General features: G+C 38.3%; 1 protein-coding gene across 1 annotated transcript; it reads left to right on the forward strand.

Annotated features, from left to right (window-relative positions):
• Window positions 1–218: 218 nt before the first annotated feature.
• Window positions 219–20,043, forward strand: mdfic (MyoD family inhibitor domain containing). Its single transcript, XM_067390915.1, has 5 exons — window positions 219–445; window positions 713–872; window positions 2,777–2,911; window positions 14,466–14,759; window positions 18,974–20,043. The coding sequence occupies exons 2-5, from the start codon at window positions 779–781 to the stop codon at window positions 19,222–19,224; spliced, it is 774 nt and encodes a 257-aa protein (XP_067247016.1). The 5' UTR covers window positions 219–445; window positions 713–778; the 3' UTR covers window positions 19,225–20,043.
• Window positions 20,044–22,388: the final 2,345 nt, after the last annotated feature.

Genomic DNA, 22,388 nt, shown 5'->3' on the forward strand with positions numbered 1-22,388 from the left:
TTCAAACGCACATTTTTGGGAACAACAGAAGTAAATCTGACCTCCTCCTTCAGATCACTCGGTAAACATACCTGCATGTCTGAGAGACAGACATACTCATTTATAAACACTTCACTCACTTCAAGAACAATCCACAGCCTCGGCTGGAACATCTGAATGCAGCTGGTTGTGATCATCGGAATCCGGATGTGATGAAAATGTTTCAGCTCAAAGTTTCTCCTGGAGCAGCAGCTCGTGCGCGCGGGACTCTCGCGCACAAACCAAACTCATTATTCAGCGTCTGTTTGACAGGGAGTTTTGCACTATTTTTGGGTGGAATCTGATAGTTTTTAAGGAGTTTTGATCCTAAGCAGGGTATTAAGGAAACTTTTTATAACGGTACGCCGGTTTTGCCTGAAAAAAAAGGATGCGAATAAAGGAGTTTCGCCGTTGACATGTTTGAAAGGTAATCCGCAAACTTAGAAAAATGCTATGTTACATGTTTGGCAAACAAATAACATTGACTTAAGAAGTTGATAAGATGTTTACGAGTGCGTTTGTGTCATTTTGAGTTTCGTTTGAGAAGAAAAAACCTAAGCAAAACTTTCCACTAAGTTTTAACGACATTTCGCCGATGACGTCACTCCATAGGAAAGATATTGGAGTTGATTTTGTTTACTTTGACGCAGTGAATAAGCGATTGATATTACAGTAGTTTGTTGTTGTCTTACAGGTTTGAGGGCTGATTGCGTGGGGCATTGTTGTTTTTGGGTGTGTTTAGTATCTAAACATCTGGCTCATGTCCTCGGAGATTATTTTACCTCCGGAGGGGCCTGAAGGGCCAAAAAAGCAGCTTCAAGAGGAGACAAACCCACTTCTGTCAAAATCAACAGGTAAGAAACGTGGTATTAGTCATTTGTTAGATTCTAAATCATTTCTATACCATGAATGCACGGATTATTTTTTTTTTAAATGTATTTAATGTATATTTGTAGCATAAATTGTGATTTCTATGTTTGTATTAGCTAGTAGTCGGGTAGACTATGAAAAAAGTGGGAGTTTTTGCACAATAAAGCAATGATAGCTTTACACATGAGTTTTTTTTCCTAGTGATTCCATGACAGTATTGCTTTAGTGTCTCTAAACATTTATTAATATAGCTTCAGTGTGATAATTTTAGGTCTTTGAAAACAGTTAGTCACTGCATTTCACTTAAAACTGTTTGTGACAAACGTGACATGGATTTTTATAGCATGTTTGTTTTCTGCAATTAAAATGCTACAAAAACATCTTTACAGCACTTTTCTTCTTTTTTTGACATGCTAAATCTTGACCAGGTCTACTGTGATAATTTCAGGGAAATGAAAATATTTGTTGAATGATCTTACTGACTATTATTAATAATGTTGACTTACTTGCCTTATCACCTAACTTTTTTTTAAAAAAGTTAATTAATCATAAAATCTATTAATCCCACTTTACCTGGTGTCTCACTCTTTCTGAACCCACCAGTAACTGACTTGCATAAATAGCAACTAGCAAACAGATTCCCCATATGTATGTTGCGCCAGTAGGCATGATAATGTTTTCATTATTTTCCAATAAAGATTGAAGGAGCGCCTTGGTAACTATTAGCAGGAACCACTGCCAATTATAGTTTTTAATTAACTTTCTAGTTGCTTGTGAGATTATCACATGTAAAATAAGCTTGGCCCCCCTCTTCTTCTTTTTTTCTTAGGCACTGAACCGTTAACCATCCTATTTATACCAAGCATCATTATAGCACTGTCAAAAAATGGCAAAGTAGGACAAAGTAAGCAATCACAGGCTCCGGTGACAAATGGATTTTTGTAGGGCCTTCAAAGTCTCTCCGTTAAGACTGGATTTCCCTCCCCGGGGAATGTGTATGCTTGGAGAATAGAGCAATTTATTTCAAACTGTAATCACTAAATACAGCGATGCATCACAAGGCTGCTGGTACTGTATGTGCATTTGAGGAGTCATGACTGGAATAAAGGGTTTCCATTCATCAGCCTCAAGCCCAGATGAAGTGATATCAATCTCTGTATCTAGAGCTACTGTATTGTATTGATCTTGTCCCATAATATGCTGTAACAAGGGCTGGAGAAAAAAAAAAAAAAACGAAACGAAACTAAACTCTCCATGCTCACCAAAAGTGAAAAACAAGCTTCTGTTTGCTGAGTCACATGCCTTTTTCCCAGCATACACTTGAGTGATGGAAAAGCACAGGTTTGTGCAACAGAACTGCTTTGACAATGCTAAATAAATAGCAGTTGCCTGTTGCCTCTGTACATGTGAGGCCGCATCGAAGGCCGCCACAAATAGAATGAATCGGAGAAGCATACGGCGTCTCGTTTACTCTATGGAATTGGAGCTGAATAAGTTTAAGTGCAGCGTTTAAAGGTTGCCTATCTTTTTGTATGCCTATCAGGCAGGTTTTGCCCACATCCATTTTCCAATTTAGATGAATGTGCTCTTTATAGCTGTAAAAACCTTGGCAAGTACCGTGTACCCAGGAGCAGAATCGAGAAAATGAGATCCAGAGTTCTGGCCCGGGCCTACCTGATCCACCCACACGGTTTTGCAACCGTTCACCAATGGAATCTGTTTTATCTGGCAAATTAGAGCTTGTCTTTCTATTCTTGAGTCAATATGAAATTCAACATTGGCCTTTTGCATGCTTGGCTTCCTGGCAGCTATGAAGTAGAGCAAAACTCAGAGATTTAATATATGATTTATATTGTGTTCCTTTTTTTTTTTTTTTTTTTTGGTCCAGATACATGCAACAGCTGCACTTATGAATCATCGGATGCTACGGAAACATCCCAAACTCCGATACCAGGAGGTCACACTTCAGACGAGCAGGGTCACATGACTGGGGAGAACCACACCCATGATGGTCTTGTTAGAAGTAAGTGCTGACAAATGTGTGAGTCATGTAATCCAAACATGCTTGACATCATTGGCTAGACTCCAATAACTCTTGTTTATGCATTTTTTTGGTAAATGTTGCCCACAAGTTTCGTCTTCACTCGACAGAGTGATTCATAGCTTTCACTTTCTATAACCGAAACAGTTCTCTTAATGGTTTTATCGAAACAGAAATATCTAGTTTTGAACCTTTTTTTTTTTTTTTTTTTTAATCAGTCAGTAATGTGTATGTGAAACTGATCTGTTCCCATATAAAGCATTTCATTTGTTACCAGTCTTTACCATAAACTTCAAAGAGTTTGTGATCCAGTCTCATTTGGACTATCAACTGACATCAACCTTTGTCAGCGTTTTCTACAGTTCTGCTCTACTGAAAACTGAAGCTTACATCTGGAAAACACTGATGTCATTTTAAAACATTTACTGTGATGATAATTGATTTCATTATTTACTGCTGCACTGATATTCTTTGCCTTTGGGAGTAGCTTTGATTTGAGATTATGATAATGCATAATCTATATGTAAGCGCTTTGCTCGGTTATTTTCGTTGGAAAGATAATACTATAGGTGCAGTAGGAGTCTTAAGCACTAGTTTGAGTGAAGTGTTGGGTGTTGATTAAAAGAAAATGCACTGGATTTTAACCAGCGTCTTTCTATTGCAGTGCAGTTGTTACTTTCAGAGTTTCTTTCTCCTGCCAAAGTCTTGAAAGCTTAGTGAACAAGGATATCCCATTGTGGTTTGGCCTTGGTTGGCCTGGATCTGGAAATCACGGCTGAGCACTCGAATGTACTGAAATAGGAGCTCTCTTACCTGGTAAAGCATGGAGTTGCATCATAGAGACTTTTCTTGTTCTGTTCATATAGGTTTGTGTACTCTAAAAATGTTGAGCTTGATAACATCTTAGCGGTTGCATGTAAGATCAAGGGTGGAGCAGTTCAGTAGTTATACTAAGTCAGGGCATTGTTTTATGCAAATGATGTCAAATGGATGAGGAGTGATGGAAAATCTCACTCATCACTACTGGGTCGGTTGGAAATAATTAGGGAAACAAAGATTTGAAACAAAGGATGTGTTTGGAAAATTCTCACCACTTGTTTTTGGAGGGGGGAAAAGTCTTGACACACCCACTTCCCACAGTCTCACTGTGTAGAAATCTGGTGGACCGTGCAAATAACGTGTTCTATGGAAGAAAAATCTCCTCTATCAACCTTTTATTAAATGCCTTTATTCTGCTAGAACACATTAAATTGTTCTAAAGTGACATTTATAATGATACAAAATGCTCTGTTTTGAGCTTTCTATTCTTCAAAGAATACTGAAAAAAATGCATCACGGTTTCCACAAAAACATTAAGCAGCACAACTGTTTTCAACATCGATCGTAATATAATAAAATGTTTCTTGAGCTGCAAATCTGCATATTAGAATGATTTCTGAAGGATCATGTGACACTGAAGACTGGAGTAATGGCTGGCTGCTGAAAATTCAGCTTTACCAGCACAGGAATAAGTTACATTTTAAATTATATTGAAATAAAAATAACGGTTATACCGTTAAACTATTAATATTTCACAACAGTACTTTTTACTGAGTTTGCAGACTTGGTAAGCATAATGGACTGTTCATACAGAATGCGTTTTTCTACTTTTTCATTGTTTTTCTATGTAAATGCGCTAGACGGACGTGTATGACTACTGAGCTTGCGTTTTTTGCAGCGTCTCGCACATGAGCGCCGTGTTTTTAAGATGCCGTGTCAGTTAAAAGAGTTTCAACTTTTACGCGCAGTGCTACACAACAATATCAGTTTCATAACAGTGGACCAATCAGATGAAAACAGAGGCGGGGCAAGCTTTGTGAGCTTTTGTTTAAAGTAGCAAGTTGGCATGACAACTGTTTTATTTGAAGGCTTCATGGCGAAGGAGGGGCTCATAGTGGCTGTGTCCAGATAGCCAGTGTGATTTTATTTTTTCCATGTCAAAATGGTAGCTGTCTGTTCTGCTGTTTGGCTATTTCTGTTATTTCCGTTATTGCATCACATCTCAAAAGCGCGTCTTGAAACCCTCACATTCTGTGCTTATTTTTAAACCATTCCTGAGTGGTGCGTTTGCGGTTTTTAGACGCAAAGACATGTTCTGTGTGAACATCTGGAAAAAAACCTTATTCAAACCAACCTTTAAGAGACTTTTTAAGAGAATTTTTGCCAAACCTCAGAAGTTTGGTCCACGTTCAACTTGTTTTGAATTTCGAATAATTAGTGATTGGAAATCTACATAAGGCTGTAGAATATGTGACTATACCATCATGTATAAGGGCTGTCTGGCCAAGTATGGATAGAACAGGGCTGTAAGGCAGTGCACTAATTGGATTGGGAAGTATGATGTGATATTTAAAGCCTAGAGCAGGAAATCGATAGGAAATCAACTTGACTGGCCACTTTACAACAGTTTATCTTGTTTTATCATATTTCCATTTTAATTTGCTAGCAGAATTCACTGTCTAAAGATGAATCGCACTTATTCAGCACTGTCCGTTGACTTGCATGGGCAGATAAAAAAACGGACGATGGTTGAATATTCTCCGCTTGAGCTATCGGTGTCGTTTTTAATTGCGTATTTCTCTATTTAGCTACAGAAAGACAGTCCAGTATAGACACAAAGAACAAATGCTTTACACATTCAGATTCTCATATGTGTGGGATGTGGCCAGCCTCACAGCTGAACGACAGAAAAACTTGTTCTGGCCTGTATGAATTTCAGTGTAATGATGTAATGATCAAGAGGTGTTTAATCACTGAATAATTCACTTGAGTGTCAGCCATTTTTAGCATGTATGTCATTCTGTACAATGACAACGCCTCTGCATTATGTCTGGAATTTTGTGCTCTCACTCAGGTATCGGGACCAGGTATTTATTGTTGATGTTTATAACTTGGCTTTGCTATTCATTCTCAAAATCAAATCATTGTTTCTAAGAAATTACACATGCATTTCACCTGCATTCACTTTTGAAGAGTGCCTTTATTTCGATCATTTTGGGTGGAAAGAGTTGATTGATTCAAGATGCTAATTTTTCAGGCCACGTGTTCCTCCGAAGCAAGAGCCCATTAGAACAGAGGAGTAATTTTCAAGTGATTACTTAGCCGTGGGTCATGGAATCAAAACTGGAATAAATAGGGTGAAATGCTAGCGCAGGGGTTGATTAAAATGGCCATTGTGATTCTACCTCTGTGCTAATTATTTCCTCATTGTCTTGGTGTAGACATATTTCATATGTAAAAATTCCCAGCATTTCAATTAGCGTCCTCGCAAAGTGCTGAAGCCCTTTTGGAGCTCTGCAGATTTATGAGTGTAAAATTTATTTAAATTACCTCCGATAAGAGGTGATCTACACATCTGTGAGCTATAGGTTTAGCACATCATTAGCATTTCTGATTGTTCTCATTGACCATCAGTTCGGTGTTATTTCATACGCAAGGTAGGCATTATGGGAAGCGGCGCTGGGGTTTGAACTATGCAAAGAATAATAGATTGGAAAGTGGCGTCTGTCTGTTAATAAGATGTAGATTTAAGGCCCACGCTTTGATTAGTGGCACAGCGATGCATCTTTGAGAGCATGAACGCTCCTGCCACAGCAACCCGAACACAACGCTGCCTTTTCCAGCTAGAAAAGCACTTGAAATGAGAGTTGAGCGGGAGGGATTACTGGCCCTCTAACAGGGTTTTGGCTTCAACATTAAGGTTAAACCCCTTTTCTATTACAGTGATCTCTCGTGATGTGCTCCCATCCTGCCCTGCGTGTTTGCAGGTTCACCGCACCTCTGCTAGGTCATTCCGTCAGGCCTCTGATCACTGAGGGGTGACCGGGGAGCCACCGACTGACTCCATTCAGACAGTGCTCCCTGCCACTGCTAAAATCGATATGGCCATCTCCCGTTAAAAAGCCTCTCAGAAACAGACGAGCACCCCTGTCCTTTAGCCTGATTCCCTGGCTTAAGGTCTTGATTGGCACCCCGAAGACAGAGTCCAGTGACCCACAGCTGTCACATTAGTGCAGTTAATGCTGAGATTGAAACGGAGCAAATAAAGGAACCTTGTCCATAGATATATATATATTTTTAATAAACTCTCCTGGCTGGCTTCAGTTGCTTTCTGTAAGGCCTCGTTCTGTACAGCCTCCAAGAGATGTATGCTGCCTCTTGATCCTTATGCAAGTACTTTTTGAATTGTTTTTTCTGTGCATGATTTTTTATTTATTTTTTTGGAATCATTGAGTCACCGATGTAACTGAAACTGAAAATACACCCCCAGCCTCCACACATCTGTGTTGCTGGGTTTTTTTGTTTGCAGTTGTCAAGAGGGAGGGTGGAGCACTCGACGTATGAAGTCTGGCAGCTCCCTCAGGCTTGGTCTGAGTCACGTCATAATTGATCTTTCGAGAAAATGTGGTAGCTGTGTAAAACGGCTAAATCTGTGCAAGATGTGCGTTTTATAACCACGTTTGTGTAGAACTTCTGCATTTATGGGATTCTTCCATTCCACCGTGATGGAAACGGAAGGAGGTGTAGATATGGATTGCGTGAATGTTGTTTCAGGTTTCGAAACAAGGTGAAAGTATGAATAAAGCAGGCCGAAACCGCAGTTGCAGCAACAATCATAAGCTCCTGTAATGCAATCAGTAGAGCATTGTGCTAGCAGCTGAAAATCATGGATTTGATTTAGATAAGTAAGTTGTTTTGAATAAAAGCATCTGCCAAATTCATATGTCTAAATGTAAACAAAAGAAATTTTAATTCTAAAGATGGTCACAATGTTTGACTAGTTTATCCAGGTTATTCAGATCAAACTTTTAAAAATTGCAACTTGACAGGGCTCCAGACTAACTTTTCAACTGGTTGCACTGGTGCTACCAACTTTCTCAGTTGGTCGCACTTTTTTTTTTTTCTTTCTACAACATGGGATTAATCAATGCATGCTGATGAATAGTTGTCTTAATCTGCATATCATAGTTTTGCACTGATGTAAAAAGACTGACAGTGACACGAGACCTCATGCTGGCAAAATGTTTTATTCTTTTTACTATCAAATGAATACCTTTAAAAAAACGATTATAAACTTTTATATTAAAACCTATAAAAATAAGTATGTTTTTTTTTTAAATGTTTGATTAAAATCAGATCAACCTGTCCTCACCTGAGCTCTCGTCATCAGTCGTGTCTGAGAGCCTGTATGCTGGCTTGTTGGCTCGTCCTTCCCACCAGCATCCTCGCCCTCCACACTTTTTTTTTTTTTTTTGGTATTGACCTCTTCAGTTTTAGGCGACTTAATCCCTAAATTCCTAATTTGTGTGTTTCATCATCAATGTGCCATGCACGTGTATGTGAATGAAAGGCTTGCTGCGATAGCCGCAACACCAGTTACATTGCTTGCCCACCACGGCACCGCCCCCACCGTCATTTAGATTTTTTTTTTAATGCAATAAAAATCATTTAGTTCAGTTAGAAAACAGACACTACAATTAAAAATGCAGCACAGTGTGAGAGTGAGGAGCTGACTGACAAGACGATGGCGGAAGATTTAGTTTCAAATCGAAATTTAAAAGCGCCTATTTAAGTGAGTTTGTCTTTGTACTTTATTTTTTTGTGTGTGTGTGTGTGTTTTTAATTTAGAATAATAATGAACCCACTTATTTGAGCAGTTGCTGCCCCCAAGTTGGCACTAATTCGGGTGTTGGAAAGGTGGTGCTTTAAAAATGAGGTGCAAAAGAGGGAAAACTCCCAACAGGAATAACTATGGGAGAACAGCAGATTTGCTGTAGTCGATAATACGTGAAAGATTAGATAAGTCTGTAATGCAAGGAAGTGCAGGTAGGCAGACACCGATTGAGTACATGAGCATGCACTCGCACAAACGCGACCACGTCAAATTTGGCCGCATATTCTCCAAAAATGGTCGCAGTCTAGAGCCCTGTGATTAGTATCATTTTAAAAATATGTAATTAATGCATATCCCCACTTCTGATGGATTGTGCCTGCTCTTTACTATCAGAAGGTTTTCTGGTGGGTTTTAATGATTTTGATGGCTAGCATGCCACATACTGCAAATGCAGATTTGAAATAGGAGTATAATAGATGAAAAGCTCAAGCCTTCACAATCTCTCTCCTTGTCTTTGGAGTTGCCGGCTGTCTTATAAAATGTAATTAAGCAGAACAAGGTCCGAAGGGGTTATTTTTTTCCTACTCAATCAGCAGCCAAATTACTAAATTTGAAATTAGTAAATCCCAGACGCCTGGCTCGGCTTGTCATTGTTACAGAGAGATGGAGTGAAAGAATAGGCGAGTGAGAGCGGGACAGACAGTGAATGACTGCGAAAGAGGGTAGCCCTGGAATATTAAACGCCTTCTCAGGTGTCACATCTCTACGGCAGGTTTCATTCGAACAGCCAAATTTAAATGATTGTCAGAAAGAATTAAAAGTGTGCTGTAGCACAAAAAAGCTGAGTAATAGTGACTACCTATTCATCTTCTGCTAGAAATGAGTATAAAATAAGATGTGAGCTAGGGTGTCTCTCAGAAATTAGATATTGTAGGGTGCCAGCAAACCGGAGGAGGTGCCATAATGGAGTTAAAATAGTTCTGGCATGTGACATTTGGGGCGGCTTCAGAGAACAGGGCAATTACTGTGATCAAGACACATAGTAGTCTCAAATAAAGGTATTAAAGACACAATTGGACAAAAGTTTAAATAACCCAACTAAAAAATATACATAGATGTTGTGCATGAGACAATATCAAGAAAGTTCAGGGTGTACCAGGCAACTTTGTAGCTATTTGAACCTTTCGTTTTACACTTTATTTGGTAGGTTCAGAATCATGTTATACACAAAATGGATCCAGCTCGGGCAATAGATCACCTAAGTGAAAATTTAAATTCTTTACTTCTCTTCTCAGGTAGTAAGACCTTGCCACAGAGTCGGAAGGTCAAGCCGTAAACGATTTTTAATATGCTGAAGGTTCTTTTTTCCGTCACAGCCCCTTTTTTTTAATAATATCCATTCTACTTTCCTTCCCTCTAACCAAATTCCCATGGTTTTGTTTCTATAAATACAGGGACATCATTGCAACTGAAAGAATATATTGCTTTGGATTGAAAGGTGTAAGCTTGCCATAGGTGTTTGTTAGGAGAAATGCCACCCCAGGCTGTTTTGGGAGATGGTGGGAACTCTCTTGGTAGGTCAGTGCACATTTGCAAATTAGCATTTCAATCAGAAAGACGGGCCCATGGAGCATTAAACAGTTATTTGTGTTGCATTCATATTATATACACAGAGCTAAACAAATACAGCAACTCTAGCCTGGATTATTTTTCAATCTTTTTAAATAGGATTTTTCAATATATATATATATATATATATATATATATATTTTTTTTTTGCTTTGATATTGAAGAATATAAATTTAAAATGTTAAAAAGTTAATTAAAAATATAAATGTAATATATTTATAATATTGTCAGTTTAATATAGTTTCATATTTAAAGATTTTTTTTTTTAATGAATTTAATTGTTGGATTTAATTTTTAGCATTTTAAAAATTGATAATCAGGTTCAATATTAGTTGTTCACAGATTTTATCATTTGTAATGAGACTACATAACACTATAACAGCACTACATCAGGTAAACCGGAAATAATCACATATTATTCTTGTTATAGATCTTGTAAAGATCAAGGCTTTTAAAGAGAAATTTCCTCTAACTTGACCATTTTAACTTCAGGAAGCTGTTTTTAACCATCACAGTACTTTGCATTTTTTCACTGGCCAACTCTTTTATACAGGTAATGATTGTTAGCCATTAGCAGATGATGATAAGAAATGGATGGGGGCTGTTTAGCTGGATGACATGAGTTGACAAGTGAATTAATGTATGTTCCGTTTGATGGGCGTCCTAATGGGGCACAGCAAACAGCTCCACTCTCAGGATGAAATATTAAAAGGCCTCGAGCCGCAAAAATACAGGGACCTACTTTTCTTTTTTTTTCTCTCTCTCTCTCTCTTTCTTTACCTTTCAGTCTCTATAGAGAGCAGCACAAATGAGAGAACATCCTGCCCCGTCTCACCTCCTTTCCGACATCTCTCCTGCTTGACCGAATTTTCGCCGTCTTGTTTATGCCGCTCCATGCCATTGACGTTCATACATATTCGTTCTTGGGAGGTCCGCCATGCTCTGCTTCCATGTCTTTGGGGTACAATTTTGAATTCTTCCAGCGGAGCTATTTTCTGTGACACCGAGGCAAAGGGGTGTTTATCCACAGTTTTACATAGAGAGCGACGCCACGGTGGCGCGGCGTCTCTCCTGGGCGTCCCGGCCCGCCGTCCCCGTGTGGGGCATACGCAGAACGTGCGGTGACAAATGGCAATTATATTTGTGTGTTCTTCATGAATCCATCAAACACTGGCCTTTTAAAAATGCTCCCAGGATATTTGAGGCTGTCAGATCCAGGGGACCAAATTGGGATGCTGCTTAGACAGTCAAGAAGCACTCACCCCCTGTTTGCCTGTGATGTGTTTGACAGTGTGTAGAGGAATACCATGTATTATTCAACTACAAATGTACACTCTCAACAGTTGTTGATATGTTGGAAGCGGAGCAGTTAGAAGACCAATTTGGACTGTTTTCTTTCTCCCCCCACCTTCTATCCCACACCATAACATGGTGTTTTAATGCGACCTGTCAGCTTGTGTACTATCACCGTTTGCGAGACAACGCTTGTTTTTATGCTTAGTGTGGCTATTCAATTTTTATCACCTATCATACCTTGGGTTGAAGGCACATTTATATTTTATCGAGGGGTAACTTTTCTTTTGGGTTGCATTGGCCTTTGGGCTTTCGTCAGGCCTGTGCGATCCTATCAGTGTGCACCAGATGCCCGCAAAATTCTCTGTTCTGTTGTTCGAGCAATGTATTGCAAGATGCATGTGGAATGTATTCCTTGACTGGGCCGCTTTTGAGGCTGTCCTGCGAAGCAGAAGGTAATGTAGTGTTGTGGTTAAAGATCAGATCTGGTTCAAAACACTGCAAGGGGGGATCCATAAACCATCACCGTTGTGCCCTAGAGCAAGACACTTAAAGGGTTAGTTCACCCAAAAATGAAAATTCTGTCATTTATTTACTTACCCTCATGCCGTTCCACACCCGTAAAACCTTCGTTAATATTCGGAACACAAATTAAGATATGGCGTTCGATGGCTCCATGAGGCCTCCATAGGGAGCAATGACACTTCCTCTCCCAAGATCCATAAAGGTACTAAAAACGTATTTAAGTCGGTTCATGTGAGTACAGTGGTTTAATATTAATATTATAAAGTGACAGGAATATTTTAGGAGCACCAAAAAACAAACAAAATAACAACTTATTCAGTGATGGCCGATTTCAAAACACTGCTTCATGAAGCATACTTTTTAAAAGCTCAACTTTGAACTTTTTGTAAGTAAGGTAGTTACCAAGCAGGCAGTGACAATGGAAAGCTTAGTTGAATGGCAACTAGCTAAAATAAATATGTTTTTCATCTAATATTTATATTTCACTTTAATTCAACTTCATTACACTGTTTTACTTAAAAATAAAAACACTGACCAGCAACCTTCTAGTCACCAGCCCTGAGCTTTGCTGACAACTACCCCACAGTTTGCATATGGATTGTAAAATTGGCTCAAATAAATTAAGTCAAAACAAATGAAGCATCTTGATGGCCAATAGAGTATTCAGTTGACTCAATTGGAGTTCTCCTGTTGACGAGCTTTAGTGTACACGCAGATGGACAGCTGGCTGATGAGGCCTCCATGGCCTGTTTTTAATTGTAATTTTACATTTCCGTCAGCGTCCTCCCAGGGTGATATGTTGTTATAAAGAAGTGGGATGGATTTCTTCTCTTGTTAATAATAATAGCACAGTCAGTGTGGACCTCTCACCAAAAGAACAAAGTAATTAAGAGAAAACTAATTTCACCGAGATTTCATTGAGAAATTCAGGTGTCTCCACCTTACAACACACCAGACAAAATGCAGAGATCATTGCATAAAAGCAAGAACAAGGTAAAAAAAACACAGAAATGCAGGGAGATGATGAATAATTCAAAGGAGCCCAATAAACATGAGGTTTGTATGCTGAAAGAGTACAATAAGACTCCCAGCAGAGCTGAACGCACAACTCACTTTGCCATCACTACTGTTGCATCATATAGAGCCTCTCAGTTCAGGCCATGACCACCTCCTCACATGTGTGACGTATGAAGACTGCAAGTTCTGGGTTTCTGTCTCATGTGGGCTTAGGTTTAAGAGAGACTGTATTCAGGTTATGGATCTCAGGGTGTTAGGGTTGAGAATTGAGAAGTTCCTTTAAAAAAAAAAAAAAAAAAAAGACAACAAAGACAGCACTTTGGTTTGATGCACTAAAGCTGGGATTAGACTAGAGGAATTTTAAAATCCTGAAATGATCTGGTCATGCACAGCCTCAAGGGATAAAATGTGCCATTGTTTGGCACCACTGTCAGCATGTTAGCTTATTGTGCTAGCAGCTTTCTACACTCACCTGATATGTTCAAAACTGAGGCGATTTCTCCCCAGCTCTTCTCTTTGTTCGTAGAAGATATGTTAAACAGGCAATCATTTTATTGCCACAATTCCACAAGCCGTTCCTCCATCTCCGCTGTCCAACGGAGCCATAAAGCAGCTTGTTTCATGGACGCCTTTTTTAAAAGTTCTTGCATTTACCTCTGTCTCCTTGCAAACTTGTTTCTCATTGGCTAGTGTGAAAGTACTGATGTAATCAAAGTCATAATCATCCTGATTTAAAATCCTAAACATGTTTGATATATCGGGGCGGCCCCCGGTGTGTCTGTGAGCCGATCGGGAGGTTTAAGTTTTGATCTTTAAGCGCCTTCCATTAGGGCCAAACATCGTCACCGACCAAGTTCCTGGACAAGATTGTTCTCAAAACTGTCGGAAGGGGTAAATCAGAGATAAAACGGTCTAAAACTCCTGTAGCAGTCTGAACTGGCATAAATGTGAATTGCTAATTACATGTTTTTCCTCCCCATTCTTTCTTCCTTAAAATGACTAAAAATATTGCTAACTGGATTATTAATAAACTGGAATCTTCAACAGGAATTGGAATGGGAACCATAATCTTTATTTTAATCTTTACAGGGCATTATGCAGAAATATGTGTCATTTGTGTACTTTTGCGTAATCTTGACGTTTAAAATTTGGTGAATATTTGCTAAATACATATTTCCTGGTTTGTTTTTTTTTCTTGAAATTTACTAGAGTAATGTTGTCATTCACAGCTCACCATAAAGTGTTTTCTTTTCCTATTTTACATTTTATATTCAAATAAATGCTATAAAGGTTAGTTAATTTCTTTCAGGTTAGTAATAACATCCTGTCACTTTGTCACCAATCCAGGGAACAGCTGTGAAGTCTTTCTGGTCCAAACAGATGATTACAAAAAAAATCTTTTTTTCTCTCTCTCTGTAGCTCAACCTCAGCCTCTTCCCCAGCCAGCAACATCCCTGCAGCATGCCACTGATGGAGAGGCTGCCAGGCAGCAGAACGGTCTGCACACAGTGCTAAGTAATGGCCATGGCACGCCCCGCGGGGTCACACAATCACCCTCTGCCGGCCACACCTCGGAGCCCAGGAAGCATCCATCGCCCGTCTCGCACCGTGTGCAGAGAAAGCTTCGCTCTAGCCTGTCGGTCAACAGTGACAGCAGCAGAAGGAGTAAAAGCAGCTCAACGGGTTCCCATAAACCTGGCTCTACTCCAGAGGGTACATGATATCACACACACAAACATACACTCGCACACAAACTGGTATGTGCTTGCAGATTTCCTCTTTTCCTGTTCATGTCTGGTCTTCCCCTCCCTCCGCTTAACCGCAGCTAATCTGTGACTTTTCTGTTCTGTTTCCTGTAAATGCACTGCTTTATTTCATCTTTCATAACTCCAACTAGATTGATCTCTTTATTTCTGTGGTGTTGTATTGTCTCGCAAACGGGAAGGAAAAACAGAAGGCTGATCTAAAAAAAAGCAGCTTGCACATCGTCAGGTGTGATGGTAAGGAGAGAGCAGTAATGAAGGAGATCGCTGGTGCATTAGTAATGGTCACCAAGGTGTGACCTTTTAACAAGACTGCGGAGAGCGGGGGGTCTACCATGTGTCAACCCCACCTCAGCAGGGGCCATCGCTATCCTCTCTCACAGTGTCCTCTCATTAAGACCGGCTCTCTGCCTTGTTTCTGTGTATCAGCGCCACTTTCCTGGCTCATGTATTGCGTTTGCTTTACTGCGTGATGTTCGGTCATGCTTGTCTGATACCATAACCCTTTTAAATCAAGCAAAGTCTTGCACCTGCTGAGAACTTTAGATTCTCTATAAAGCAGTATGTATGTTTTTTTTTTTTTTTTTTTTCAGGTTTTTTTTTTTTTTTTCATTCAACATACCCTGGCATTTAGCTGAATTAGAAGTGAAAATTTGGGAATTATCATTCTCAGCTTCTTGGGATTCCTCAAGTGACTGTACTTGGCCCAATTGTGTTTTCATGAAATAGCTTAAAAATGTCACGAAATATTTTGACGAGTGTGATTTCTTTCTCATGCTGATGTGTTTCAGGAAGTTTGGAAACAGGAAGTTTAATAATTCCTTGCATGCAGGATTTATTTATTTATTTGGTTTGTTTTGTTTTGTTAATTTTATTTTAAGATTTATTTGCACAAAGGTACCCATAGGCAGACACACTTATTAGGGACACTTGGTCCTGTGTGTGAACAGTCAGGAAAGTAGTTTTCCAACACTGGAAAGTTTTAGAACAGATTTATCACTCAGGTGATTTGCGAGTAGGAGCTTACTACGAGGTGTGTGTAACAAACACTATCATCTCCCTATGGATTTAACGGAAATGTGTTTCTTAAAAGGCATCATAGTTTTCACATCTTAATTGGAGAGGGGGGGTGAGTGAACAGTTCAATAAGTCTGTCTCATTACAGCTTGTGTGCGTGTGTGTGTTATTTGTAGAACTGTGTTTTGAATCAATATGTTCTCACTCAAGTAGTAATTTCCCCCTGGAAAACAGCAAGCTGTTTTGTTTTAATGTTTACACGGATTACCATAATCTGTTTGCCTGTGAAATTAGCCTCTAAACAGCCTGGGAAGCTGAAGAATAAAGCTTTACAAGATCTCTGCTCAGGGGATTGCGATTCCTCGTGTTCTTGGCTGCCGTCGCCGGCTGCGATAACAGCAACCCCAGCAGAAAATCAACTAATTGAGAGATCTTTTGTTCCGTTGCGAGTGGGTTAGGACCTTGAGTGATGGCGTGTTTGTGATTGTGTTGTGTTGTAAGTACGCAGTCGTCTAAAATCCCTCTGACAAATTCAATTAAGGCTGCGGGATGTACGCAGAAAGCTAGCGCGGTCATTAGCGGTGCATCGTAATGCCATGTTTTTCCCCATCTTTGCAGCTTCCCCAGTGTATCCGGAGTTATCTTTCAGAAAGTTTACAGCGCTCACTTCCTTATTGACTGCAAATTAACTGCTCGATGCCCAGTATTTTTCTCTCTCTTTTTTTTTTTTTTTTTGTATTTTATTTCATCCCCATCTCATTTGGTCTCTAAAGCCACCATGAACAAACCCGTGCACCAGTGAGTCTTTCTTCATTTGAATGTTCCTGCACCGCTCGCTTGTTTTATGTCACGCTGCCTTTCTTTTTGATGTTAGCCTTTGGAGTTTTCCAGATGTCTCAAACTATTTCCTCCAAGGCGCTGAGGCTGTTTTTGGCCTCACAGAATATGGGCATCCTCCGCTCGGGCTGACATTAAACATGAACCCTCTCATTGGGGCGATGCTGGTTTTTCAGCTGAGATAAGGCAGCCTGTCTCCTGTGTACATTACACAGACTCTCATTCCTTAAGATTCACACTAATCGCTGCTGATAAATTATACATCCAAGGGAATTTATTATGTACTGTTGCTTTTAAATCCGTTTCTAGAAAGAAATTGTTAGTTATAAAAAGGACTAGAAAAATAGAGCAAAAGAATCGGTGTGGACACGTGTAATTTTTCATACTTGTTTAATGGGATTCCGCAAATCAAATCATTATGAAATGAATTGCTAATCAAGTAGCAAGTATGCGTTTTTGATTAACATGTATTGTATGAGAACTTAAGCAGATGAATTAAGCAAACAGTTGATGTAGCTGTCGTAAAGTTGGCACATGCAAAATCTAAAAGTACGCCCGTTTGACCTTTTCAGAAAGCTGATGTTTTAAGCCTTTGGTGGGCCTGCATGCAAACTTGTTTCATGTTCAAACACTGTCCAGGCTGCACAGCACCACCGCTGGTCAGCTCGACCGCCTACAAAAAAAATCACTTTGATCAAACAAACATGAACATCCAGTGGTCTTCAGGCCTCGTCCTTGCTCCCCCCCACCCCCCCACCAGAGCCCCAATCAAACCCAGCGATCTCTCTGACAGCTCACCACGGACTGATGAAAGCCATGCAAATTCACGTTTTAGACTGATAACGATACATACCACATCTCTGTGCTTTCTCCAATGCACCACGGTTTGGGTTCTACAGTTGATTAGATGTCCGAGCGGCACATCCGGGCTGGTAGGGGTTCACTGTTATTCTCTACGGCACTGTTTACGCAGGAGCGCAGTGTGAGCGCCATGCTGCTTATTGAAGCTTAGTTTGAGTGAAAGATTTTCTCTTTTCACGTTGGTGCTTTGTTTGTAGTTAGTAGTTTATAGTTTTCTGCAGTGTCTTGTACCTATTAGCACACTGCAGTCTGGTTGTATAAAATAAATTTGAGTTGTATGTATTATATTGCAGACGCTCTACTGAGCAGTTTGAGGATTCAGCTCTTGATAAGTCAATGATCTAAAACAACTTTTGTTGATGTATTATTTTTATGCACAAACAGGTTACTTTTGTTTATGCTAATATTAATTAATAAATACATTTTATTGACTTTTATTTTTATTTATTTATTTGTATTCAGTATCCCTATATATATATATATATAAAAAAAAATAAAAGCAAACAGATTAAATATGCACAAACAGGCTACTTTACTGTTACTCAAATTAATACATGTTTTCATTTTTATTTATTTATATATATATATATATATATATATATATATATATATATATATATATATATATATATATATATATATATATATATATATATATATATATATATATATATATATATATATATATATATATATATATATATATATATATATATATATATATATATATATATATATATATATATATTTATATATATATATATATTTACAAAATTTCCCAACAGATGGCCTTTCAGCGCTCCTGCAAAACTGTGTATCCATGTCATCTTAAACAACAGTAATTTGGCATCGTATGTGGCGGCCCTGCGAGAGGAAGGTTAAATGTTAATCAGAGATGAGAGAAACGACAGCATTAACGCGGCAATTTTCTGGCGAAAATGTTGGACGCTGTTAATCAGCTTTACGTGACCAACCCTGTGCTTTTGCATGATAATAACCCCATTATTCACAAAGCTACTAATCAACCCAAAAGTGGAATTTGTTCCTTTTGAATTTCTCTGATTCCTCTTTTGCTCTCACCGCTGCTGAACCAGTCTTAACCTCCCACACACACACACACACACACACTTCACACATATAGACAAGCATACTGTGGTCTTTTCTTGTCAGCCAGTATGATCCAAAAAAAAAACTATATATATGTATATATATATAACTATAAACTAATTAATAATTAATAATTAATATAAACTTAATTAATAATAAGCCTAATTTTGTTTTTAACCCTAAATTACATTTTAAAGGTGAAGTGCGTAATTTTCAAACAACATAGCAAAAATTATCACGCATGAAAAAGGTCACTACATTAATTACTTCAAAATAATTTTGAATGTTTATTTGATGTTTTTTGTTGTTGTTGTTCTGCCCACTGCAATACTCTGAGAACAGACTGCTGTGTCCACTGCATCCTGGCCTGCCTGTTTTGTGAATTTCTCACTCTGTGCAATATGGTGGTGGCTCAGGCCTCGTGCGGCACCTGCACATCAGAAGCCTGTTGCTGCTGCTGCTGCGCAGACGACCTGGGAGATGACTGCAACTGCCCCTGTGACATGGACTGTGGCATTATGGATGCGTGCTGTGAGTCCTCGGACTGCCTGGAGATCTGCATGGAGTGCTGCGGAATCTGTTTCCCAACATAAATGCCCAGATGCATGCAGGCAACAGCCAGGACAGATGTTGAGCGAGAAAGAGTGAGTGTGTGTGTATGTGCGTGTGAATGAGAGCAACTGAGTGTGTTCTTTTCACACTTGTGAAAAATCTGTTCCTGAGCTCAAGATGACCATAAAGGTCATACAAAAGGACAAAAATACATTGTGTACTTCACATATCCTCGTAGACTAAAAGTGCACAAAAGCATAGATATTCAGCGCTTTATATTCAATGCTTTAATGTATCAGAGCTTGTTCTATTTACTGTTTCAACTGAGTTTTCATCTCTTTTTGCAGAGGTTTTTAACATGTTTCTTTTGTTTTCAATGACATTTTACACTTTATAATTTTAAAAACTTGCAGATGTTGAAATTAAAACGGTAGACGTCACATGACTTGAGGTTGCTCTGCACATCACTGTAATTTGAGTGGAAACATAGCGCTTTTACACCGTCAGAGGTCAAGCCTTTGTGGGTGTTAAGTGGGATTCTTATTTTGAACTGTTTTCTGAAAAACAGAGAGGGCTGTTTAAATGCTATTTAAACTGTGTCTACTGTAGCTCATTTAATTAAAATATCCCTAAGCTCTTGAAACGACATTAGCAATTTAGCTTGCTGGTGCTTTAAAGATACACAAAAGAACTGGATACATGGAATGGATCCTTTTCACATTTCCAGGTTTCTCAGAAGCAGAAGTCCTCATAGTTGGGTAAACTTTTATAGTGGTGATTGAGAGACTACATTAAAGGATTACTTCAGAATTAAGATTTCCTGATCATTTATTCACCCCCATGTCATCCAAGATGTTTGTCTTTCTTTCTTCAGTCGAAAAGAAAATAAGGTTTTTGAGGAAAACATTCCAGGATTTTTTTTTTTCTGTATAGTGGACTTCAACAGTTACCAACGGGTTGAAGGTCCAACTTGCAGTTTCAATGCAGCTTTAATGAACTCTACACGATCCCAGACAAGGAATAAGAGTCTTATCTAGTGAAACGATTGTTAATAAAAAAAAATAAAAAAAAAAGATATACTTTTTTTTTTTAACCACAAATAATCATCTTGCACTAGCTCTGCGATGAGCCACGTGTTATGTAATCACATTGGAAAGGTCATGCGTGATGTAGGCGGAAGTACCTCGGTAGGGCGAAAAACTAAATTTTTTCCTCCAACTTCAAAATCATCCAACATCATTGTTTTACCTTGTTTTTGTAAAGGCCGTTTGACTTAGTCTTTGCACGTTCACTTTGTAAACACTTGCTCGGTACTTCTACCTATGTTACGCGTGACCTTTCCAACGTAATTATGTAATGCGTGGCACATCGCAGAGCTAGTGCAAGATGAGCATTTGTGGTAAAAAAGTACAAAAGTTCCTCATCTGGGATCATGTAGAGTTCTTTAAAGCTGCATTGAAACTGCAATTTGGACCTTCAACCCTTTGGTTGCTGTTGAAGTCCACTATATGGAGAAAAATCCTGGAATGCTTTCCTCAAAAACCTTAATTTCTTTTTGACTGAAGAAAGAAGGACATAAACATCTTGGATGACGTGGGGGTGAATAAATTATCAGGAAATTTGAATTCTGAAGTGAACTAATCCCTTAAATATATATATTTTTTTGTGTGTTCCCATTTGCTCAAATAGCAAAGGAAAAACTCCTCAATAGTGTTTTCACAACTTTCAAAAAGAGGAAAAAAATAGAGAGATTGATAACAGCAGTCAGAAGAGAAAAAAATATATACATTTTACCATCTATCCTTCAACCGCTGTATTAGAAACATCCTAACTAGTTTTTTTTGTAATTTGATGCAACGGTAATATAATACAAAGTATAGTGCCATAAATGTACATACGTTAAAAAAAAAAAAAAAAAAAAACTTTGCAGGAATTACGATGCTGATGAACACGTTATCACAGTCTGTGAAAAGGGTCCATAGTGTAGATTTCAGATGCCGAAATCCACTTTATGCATCTTGCAAGTTACCCATAAACTTGACTTTTTTTAAATTTTTTTTATTAAGCCTCTGCTAAATATACACTATAAAAGCACCTTTTTGCTTTAGTACTTAGGTGCAAACTGAACACACTATTGCAAAGTGTTACTTTTCTTGACTGTTAAATCATACATGTAATTCAGATTGCATTGCTGAGACCTTCTTGTGAATTTTACAAAGCTGACATTTGTCGGCATTATGTAAGCTTATGTTAGCATCATAACGTTAACACAGTTAGTTTTTGTTCATAGTGCGTAATGCCTTCGGTACGTCGTGTGTTTGTGATTCGTCTGACTCATCTCGTCAAAACTGCTTACGACATACTTGCCAAACTGCACTTCAGAACACAGTGTGACAGAACTGACCTGAAACTTTCAACTGAAACCGGTTCAAAACAAACAACTTTACCTCTACAGACTTTACCTCTCCAGAATAAGACTAGTTCTTGTGTGTCTTTTGACGAGACCCACTTTTAGACCAAACTGACTAAGACTGGCTCTTTTACACTGAAAATATGCAAAAAATATAGTTGACTTAAGATTTTATAGAAGTTTGTTGTTACTGTAAAGGCTTTTCAAATGAATAAAATGCATTTTAATAGTAAGCAAACTAAAACTCAAGTCATATTTTTGAGATTTTAATTTCCAAGTTAATATAAATCAATTTCTTAACATATTTAAAAAATCTTAAAAAAGCACATAAATACATTGTTACCAAAATATATACACTGACATTAATTTAAAATCTCCTTTCTCAGAGAAAAAGATTGAGATAGAAAAGGAAATTACCTTTTAGAGACAGTTGTTTAAATTTAATTGCAAATCTGTAGCTAATTGCAATTTCAGATGACCAGACAAAGTTGTAATAGTCTATAAAAATAATCATGCTTTCCACATACAAAAATTCAGGTTCTATAATTCTGAAACATTAAAAAAAAAAAAAAAAAGAAAAGAATGTGAATAAAGCTTAGCATTTTTATCTGTCCAGCATACTGTATTCAGCAGAGTTTGATGTTTTTATGTGTTTCCTCTTTGTCCTCAAATCACTTTTTAAATATCTTCAGTATGTACCAAGCATTGTTTTGTTAATGGACCATCAACATTACAATTTTCTAAAAATAAAATGTTAAACTGGAGACTAAGACATCTGTACCTGCTTTGTGATGC

The sequence above is a fragment of the Chanodichthys erythropterus genome, chromosome 8 (genome assembly GCF_024489055.1).
Source record: "Chanodichthys erythropterus isolate Z2021 chromosome 8, ASM2448905v1, whole genome shotgun sequence".
NCBI classification, from domain to species: Eukaryota; Metazoa; Chordata; class Actinopteri; order Cypriniformes; family Xenocyprididae; genus Chanodichthys; species Chanodichthys erythropterus.

What these genes read in the sequence shown, in the direction of transcription:
- mdfic (XM_067390915.1), top strand. Translation starts at nt 779, where the DNA reads ATGTCCTCGGAGATTATTTTACCTCCGGAGGGGCCTGAAGGGCCAAAA. An exon ending in ACTTCTGTCAAAATCAACAG is followed by an intron (nt 873 to 2,776) that starts GTAAGAAACGTG and finishes TTTTTGGTCCAG; the next exon opens with ATACATGCAACAGCTGCACT. An exon ending in ACCTGGCTCTACTCCAGAGG is followed by an intron (nt 14,760 to 18,973) that starts GTACATGATATC and finishes CTCTGAGAACAG; the next exon opens with ACTGCTGTGTCCACTGCATC.